We start from the raw sequence: 8287 nt of genomic DNA, 5'->3' as shown, positions 1-8287 counted from the left end.
TGGGAAAGAGGGGTTTGGCCTTGTGAACAACTGCAAGGAATAATATACTACAGCCCTGGCTTGCATTCTGCAAAACTGTTTAGCCATGTAAATAGTTAAACCCTCACCCCTCAGAGGGGGCAATTTCTAGGCTAAGTCCACCCTGGTGAGGATTTTCATGGGAGTGGAACTGGAAGGACCCAGAGAGCATCTTGCCTCTTGTTTTCACCTGCCAATGCTTCAGAGCCTGGTGTGTCCAGTAGTGCACAGTGTGATGCTGAGCTCCTTGCTTTCCTGTCTGATGTCAGCTGGATTGCCCAGAGTAGGCCAGGCCTGAGGAGCCTGGCTCACCTTATGTTGCCACCTTCCTCTCTTCAACAGATTGGTTACTGGAATGAAGATGACAAGTTTGTCCCTGCAGCTACTGATGCTCAAGCTGGGGGGGATAATTCAAGTGTCCAGAACAGAACGTACATCGTCACTACGATCCTAGTGAGTACTTGGTCCTTCACTGAGATTATCTGGGGTGCAAACGAGACCCACACATCGGTGTCCCCAGAAGTGAAAGCTGGGCATTTTCCTTGCCCAAACTCCGCCATAGGTATAAAGAGGGAGTGGGGAAAAGGAATTTTCTATAAGTCAGAACACTGTTGCACTCTGACTTTACCATGATTTCACTTTATGCCCTTGGATAAGTCACTTACCTTCCTTTGAGCAATAGTTTCCCAAGAAGTGAAAGATGGATGAGACTAAATTGTGGGGGTTCTCGGACTCCATCCTCCCTCAGTAGAAGCCATTTTCAAAGGAAGTCTAAAGTCCAGCACCTAAAGCAGATATAAGAGAAGCTGCTGTTATTTCCAGTGACTGACATAAGAAACCCAGAGCCTATTTAGGGTCCACTTCCCCAACAAGCGTCCCCAGAGATGCCTTCAGAAAATACAGGGCTCCTGGAATGTCATTTGAAAGCTGTACACCACATCGCAATGGTGAAACATTCTTATCTTAACAGCGTGTTTCCTTGACCCAAGTTTTGTGATGACGGGGGTGGGGGAACAGAAATGCAGGAAGTGGATTTAGGGGCTAGACAGACTTCCCCAAAGTTAACCGGTGTTGGTAACATCCTCCTCTGCCATGCCAAAGTCTTCCCTGCCCATGAGTGATTGTATAACCCACATTCTCCGTGTCCCCATTTCTCCACCAGGAAGATCCTTATGTGATGCTCAAGAAGAATGCCAATCAGTTTGAGGGCAATGACCGCTACGAGGGCTACTGCGTGGAGCTGGCCGCAGAGATTGCCAAGCATGTGGGCTACTCCTACCGTCTTGAGATTGTCAGCGATGGAAAATATGGAGCCCGTGACCCTGACACAAAGGCTTGGAATGGCATGGTGGGAGAGCTGGTCTATGGAGTAAGTTCCCCACAGGGTGGGAAATTCGAGAGCAGAGACAGAAGGCTTGATAGGAAATCATTTGGTGGTTGGCTGGCCATGTCCACAGGTGACTACTGGACTCCATAATTTTGTATTGTTGCTGGTGAAAAGATGAGGAGTCCAGTTCCTTAAGACATTCTTTGTGCAGATTCCCGGTCCCAGCTCCCTCAGCCAAATTCAGCTTAGCCATGTGACCAGGATGAGCCGTCACTCCCCTGCTCAGTCATTTCTGGCTCCCTCAATATAAATTTCCTCCCTGGTGTTAGATGCACCCAGATCCAACCTAACTTACTCATCACTTGCCCCAATGCTTCCTTCTCCTGCACCTTATATTTCAGCCAAACCACCCTGAGTCTCACTTTCTCTAGAGTGCTTTCTTCCATTCTGCACCTCTAAAATTCTACCCCTTCTCCAAAACCTGCATCAAGTATTACTTTTTCCAAGGCGTAACTTCTTTCTCCCCATAACAGGTACAAACTCCCCTTCTTAACTGTTCTTGCCTTCCTCTGTAGAATTTAGTTTCTGCTTCTGTTATGGCTTACCCTGACTATATGATTATCTGTGTAAAAGGGGAGGTCTACTTCATCTTCGTATCACTCACTACACTTGATATAATGCCATGAACAACTGCTATAAAACCTGTCATAAATTGAAGCAGTTTTGAGAAGCCACTGAATGCCTGAATTGTTTTAAATATTCACGGAACCATTGAGAAGTAAAATATCTAACTTCTGTCCCCCAGGATGTTAACATTTTAGAGTAGAAAAGACGAGAGAAGAATAAAAGATGGCATGGTATCGAAGTTCAGGAGAAAGGCTAACACGAGTTCATCTAGCCCTCAAGAAAGAGACGGAACTTGGAAAGGGGCCATATTCAAATAGAGAGAAAGGCAGATTAGGAATTTCTAAAGGATAAACAATAGAATGGTGATGTAAAGATGAAAGGCGTGAGAGGAGAGTGAGAAAACACTGGTGATTTTTGTAGAGGGCCTGGGTGAAGAGCAGTCAGGGGCACGCTTGAGTAAGTGATGACAAGGGAAGCGTGTGGATTGATTTCAGTGGGCACTGCAAGATCATGAAGGTACTTCAGTAGAAGAACAACCAACAGCAGCATAAGAAGAATTCAGCCACCACTTGTAGGAAAGGGACCACCACAGCTTCACTCACAGAAATGGAAGCCTGCAGGCTGGGTCTCTGATCAGGCTGAAGCATGTGCAGAGCCCCGAGTTGATGTTGAGCTTTGTTCAGGATGACACAATCTTCTATGAGCTTTTTAAATCTCATTGTCTCATATCAAAGCGATAGGAGTCATGATAGCCATGAGCTCCATACAAAAGGAATTAAAGGGGAAAGAGATGGAATAAGGAAAATCTTTCCCAGGAAGGCGGCTTTTGAGATGACTTGGGGAGAAGGTTAATGAGTTGAAGGGTGAGATATGCTTCTACCCTTTCTCATCTCTCTACTCCCTCTCACTTTGGGATGCAGCATAACCATCCAAGTCTGATGAAAGATAGAGACCTGGATGGTTAATGCTGCATCTGGAGGCTGGTTTCCATGGGAACCTCCACCAAGCTTGTAAGGTCATCCCCATGGCAACTGTTGTGAACTTTTCACCTCCACCAGCATTCATCTTTACCTTCACCCCACGTAATGCTGTTCCCTTAATAAAAGGCCTGTGACATGGCAGAACAATGGCATGATCATCCTGAGGGCAAGTGCCCACTGTAGCCAGCAGCCGGTGATGCGTCACTGGCTCTTTAGTAACAAACTAGTTACATCTGGGTGCTTCAGCTGCCAGCCCTCCCCCAACACCTCCCCTCCGCCTGGCCTGTCCGTCTGCCCAGTATAAACTGTATTCTGAAGACTCTGTGATGGGCCCAACTGGATGCCCTCCTTTGATTTTCATTTGGCTTTCCTTTTCTGTTCCCTAGGGAAGAAAAGAGGAATTTGGGGAAGTATCTCTCATCCACAACCAGTGAGGTCAGAAAAATCTCATTTGGAGGCTTCCAAATGTATTCTTTTGGTGCCTTTTAAAGAGCCAAGCTAATAAGCGTCTCTCTCATCTCCCTCTTGTTCTTATCGACAACTGTGTAGTAGCATTAAGCATGTAGTGTGTGCCTGCTGCCATGCTAGATAATTTACCCACAGTATTTCATTTACTCCTCATAACAAACCCAGAGATGGATATGATTATTTTCCACATTTTATAGATGAGGACACTGAGGCCCAGGGAGGTTAGGTAATTTGGCAAAGGACAAAGGCCGAGTCGGACACACAGGGTGGATTTTGCACTGCACTCTAGGATGGACTGCCTCCATGGAAATCACACCATCCAAGCACAGGACCATGAGGCCAATATTAACTGGTGGTGGGAACAGCAGTGGTGTGCGTTCTCAGATGCCACAAGCTGCAAATGAAGCTTCCGCTTCCTGCATGGGTATGGCTTTGTGCCTGATTCACAGGTGACTCTCTTGCCTGTCTTTTGTCTTAGTGAAGCAGAACAAGAGTGCACTTTGCAGACAGATCCCTGGACTTGAGTTCCAGCTCTGCCAGCTTACTGACTGCATGACTCCTGCAAGCCACTGAACTCCTTGGAAGGTCACTCCCCAAAAAAAACAGGGAAAGAGAATTCTTTGTCCCAGGGCTGGGTGGCGAGTCTTCACCCAAACAGTGCCTGGTTCACAGCAGTTCTCTATCCCTGACAGTTTTCTTCACCTTTTGCTTTTACCCACTGTAGCAAAACTGTTTACTGCATCCACAGGGTTGTTTCTTGACGTCATGTACTTTACTGTGGGAAGCCCTAGCTCAGTGTTTCTCAAAGTATGAGGTCTGAACCAGCAGCATCCGTATTACCTAGGACCTTGTTAGAAATGCAACTTCTCAGGTCTCGCCTCAGACCCACTGAATCAAGAAACTCTGCCAGTTGTGTTTTTAAAAGCCCTCCAGGTGATTCCGAGGCAGGTTCAAGTTTGAGAACCACTGTCTTAAGATGTTAGTTTAAGTAAATAATTTTAAGCACTTGGGAAATGCTCATACTTCACAGTGCTTTCACATATTTGAATTCATTTGACTCTCAGAAAACAATCCTGTCAAATATGTTAAACAAAAATTATTATGTCATTCCTCTGTTTTTTTCAAGGAGGAAATTTATATCCAAAAAGACAGCTGTCTCACTTAAGGCCACATGGTCAGACGGTAGTAGAGCAGAACAGGCAGGTCCGTTTTCCCAGGCCAGCTTTGCCCTTTGCCATCCCGCAGAGTTCCACTAACTACTCAGCTGCTGAAATCAGCTCCCTAGACCTCTCAGTCTTTGTGAAACAAGCTCAAATACTGCTGCTTTGCACAAGCCACCTTCCCTCTCTGGACTTGACTTTCTTATCTGTAAAATGAGGTCATTGAAATTAGCATCTCCTGCTATGTGTGCATCCTACACACGTGGGTCCCTTTTGATGCCCAGGGATCCATGGCCAAATAATTTTGGAAATACTGTATCCACTTATCCCTCTTGGAAATTCTCAGTGCATAGTGGTCTTTTAAAAGTTCTGGGAAGTCCTATCCAAAAATAACCTGCTTAAATTTGTGTTTCCCAATGGTTTTTTTTGTTGTTGTTGTTATAACATCCTTACAGAAATAATCTTCCATGAAACAAATCTTGGAACTGCTGAATGAACTAAACACTAAGATGATGTGGTTCTGTAATTTTTCCAGTCCACAGTCCAGTTTATTAACTCATATCAGGAGCCATAAAACAAGTCCATTCAGCTCCTGCTACCACTTTCAAAGCCGGTTTTATTCACCTCACTTTCGGGTAACTTGGGCCCAATCCCTCTAAGTCATTTCTCCTCCATTCCTTTTCTATCTTGCTAGGTTCATTAAAAAAAAAAAAAAAAAAGAGTAGCTATCTTCTCCCTTGCACTGGCTTGTAAGTGTTTGTAAAAATTATCAAGATTTACCAAGCACATGTTAGAAGAAAAATTACTATGAAATTCACACCTGACTCCACACTGCTTTACAGAAAGTTTCTTTCTATAAGTGAGAACTTAAGTCATTCCGAAGCCAGACTTTTTATTCCACTTGAAGCACTTTCTCAGTAAGCCCAGCCAATGAGAGTAAGCAGAGGAAACCTAAGCGACACCAGCAAGCAGCAGCTAAGCGGGGCCCTCACCTCACGGCATCTGTCGCCAGCCTCACATCTGGACTGTTGCAGAGCATCATAAGAGAAAGCCGTGGGTCTCAAACAGACTTGCATAGACATGTCTCTCCTTTTAAAAATGAGTGTTGTGGCATCTGTTCATGGAACCCTCTTGGGTTTCCAGGATCTCTTGATCTCAGGCCAACAGAGCAGTGGATTTTATCGCATAGATGCCAGAGCTTCTGCCATTAGGAAGAGGCAGGAAAGATGCAAGAGCGAGGCTGAAGATTCCACGTGCTTGATGCCTCAGGATGAGCATTTCTTGCAACCCTCTTGTGTTAACGTGCCGACTTCAAATTTTTTAAAGTGAATTATTTGTGTATTTCTTAGCAGTCTTCCTGGAAAAAAAAAAATAGCAGTGATGCTACTTTTTCTTCTCTCCACCAGGCCTTTACTCACGTGCTTCCTCCTCCTGGAATGTGTTCTATGCCAGAGCAACCTGTCAAAATCTTCCTCTTCCTTAAGTGCCAGATTTATATGTCATCTCTTTGATGACGCAGCCTCTGATCTTCCCAGCCAGAATTAATCCCTCCCTGGTCTCCTGTAGTATTTTGTATTTCTTAGATAGCACACATCCAGCTACTTTGTAGACTGAAAATTTGTGTGTGTGTGTATGTGTGCATATGTGCATGTGTATACCAGTCTCTCCTACTAGTTTATAATTCCCTGAGTGTAGGGACCATAGCTTACCATAGCTTCCAGCCTAGGCCCTGCACATAATAAGTGCTCAATAAGTGTTTATTGAATTAAATTTGCCTTCACCACCTTGTTAGCCAGGACTATCTTGGTTGCAGGTAAAAGAGACCCAATCCAAACTGGCTTAGACAAAGAGAAAGATTGGTTCATGTTCCTAGGGACAAACATTAGAATATATTGGCACATACAATCCTAGGGAGTTCAGGGTAAGCCCTGAATATGGGGTGGCCCAAATTACCTCATCACGGATCAGCTTCTGCATCTCTCATTCTGACTCTCAGAGCTAATGCTTACTAAAATTACTCAGTCCTGTTCCATCCTTGAATGATTCATTCTGGCAGAGGGAGTGGAGTCTACCGATGACCAAACCTTGGTTATATGTTTCACCACGTAACCACGGTGATCAGCCCCATTTGAACCACGGTGATCAGCCCCATTTGAACCAGGAGGACTGAGCGTGGGGCAGGAGTGGTCCTTCTAGCAGAGGAAGGAGGCATGACGGCTAGGCAGCAAAACAGATATCACAACAGCCCCCTTATAGTAAGAGATGAAGATGCCCTTGACAATTAGAACTGTCAAACAATGGGATAACCTCTCCTGCAAGATACTGAGCTGATCATCCATTTGTCAGAAATATTTTGTAGAGAATAGGAGGGTCTGGACTTCTAAGGTTCTCTTAATGCTCACATCCTTTAAAACATATTTACAGTGACGAGAGAAACAAAGAGAACAGAACACTATTGAGCATGACTGCATTTTTTTCTTCTATTTTTTTTCCCCCCAGAGAGCAGATGTGGCCGTGGCCCCTTTAACAATCACCTTGGTCCGGGAAGAGGTGATAGACTTCTCCAAGCCATTTATGAGTTTGGGGATCTCCATCATGATAAAAAAGCCACAGAAGTCCAAGCCAGGGGTCTTCTCCTTCCTCGACCCTTTGGCTTATGAGATTTGGATGTGCATCGTGTTTGCCTACATTGGAGTGAGTGTCGTCCTTTTCCTGGTCAGCCGCTTCAGTCCCTATGAATGGCACAGTGAAGAGTTTGAGGAAGGCCGGGACCAGACAACCAGTGACCAGTCCAATGAGTTTGGGATATTCAACAGTTTGTGGTTCTCCCTGGGAGCCTTCATGCAGCAAGGATGCGACATTTCTCCCAGGTCAGTGCTCTTCTCAATTCCTTTGCTCAATGCTATATTTTTCTTGGAAAAAACAAATACTAGAAAGTTAAGGGATAGGAATTATTTGTGGAACTGGTCGTGTTCAGTTTTTCAACTCTGCTTCACATTGCATGCTATGGATTATCTGGATGCATCCTGTATCTGGGCCAGCTCTGTCTGCTGTCTGGTTGATGTGCTCTGTCAGGATTGATGGACATAATCACAACTCTGATGTTCTGTAGCTGAAAAGTACAAAGGAAGGATGGGGGAACAGTATGGTACAACTAACATTTATTGAGGACCTGCCATCTGCCAGCCAAGGTTGAGTCTTCTACATGCATTTATCTCATTGAAACTTCACAGAAGCATATGGTAGGACTCTCATTATATCTCCTTTTATGAATGAGGAATCACAGAAATGTTGAATATCATGCCAAGGTTAAATGGCTAGTCACTAGGTGAACTGAGATTCAGACCACCAGCCGGTACTATTTCTAAATGGTAAGTAGAAGGGGCACTGAATTATGAGTACGTTCTAGTACTGGCTCTAGTACACTCTGTGTGGCCCTGAGTAAGTCACCTGACCCCCCCAAAACCTTGGCGTCTTCGTTTTTAAGAAAAAAGAGTTCTCTTTTTCTTGGTTCTGAGAAAGACCTTGGAAATAATCTAGTTCCAATGCTGATATAAATCTGTTTCTTGCGGTTCAAAAATGAGGTTCTTAGAGATGCCTCAAATATTACGCTGCGAGTACTGGGGTGACCAAATCAGGGAGGAAACGAAGTGGCTGTATTTTTGTCTGTTTTATATATTGGACATATGAAAAGTTTTTTTTTTTTT

The 8287-nt window shown here is 44.6% G+C and overlaps 1 protein-coding gene across 5 annotated transcripts in view; it reads left to right on the top strand.

Moving 5' to 3' along the window:
- The window catches only part of GRIA1 (glutamate ionotropic receptor AMPA type subunit 1), a 302597-nt gene that overhangs the window by 207193 nt on the left and 87117 nt on the right, over positions 1-8287 (top strand). For all 5 annotated transcript variants that reach the window (XM_011356766.1, XM_011356768.1, XM_011356767.1 and 2 more), the window contains 3 exons: positions 361-471; positions 1181-1387; positions 7080-7450. In XM_011356766.1, the coding sequence (XP_011355068.1) occupies positions 361-471; positions 1181-1387; positions 7080-7450 (689 nt within the window). The remainder of the gene's footprint in view (positions 1-360; positions 472-1180; positions 1388-7079; positions 7451-8287) is intronic.

This window comes from Pteropus vampyrus, unplaced genomic scaffold, assembly GCF_000151845.1.
Source record: "Pteropus vampyrus isolate Shadow unplaced genomic scaffold, Pvam_2.0 Scaffold30, whole genome shotgun sequence".
Classification (NCBI taxonomy): domain Eukaryota; kingdom Metazoa; phylum Chordata; class Mammalia; order Chiroptera; family Pteropodidae; genus Pteropus; species Pteropus vampyrus.
Note: the sequence above shows the minus strand (reverse complement) of the source record. Positions and strands in the feature narration are given on the sequence as shown.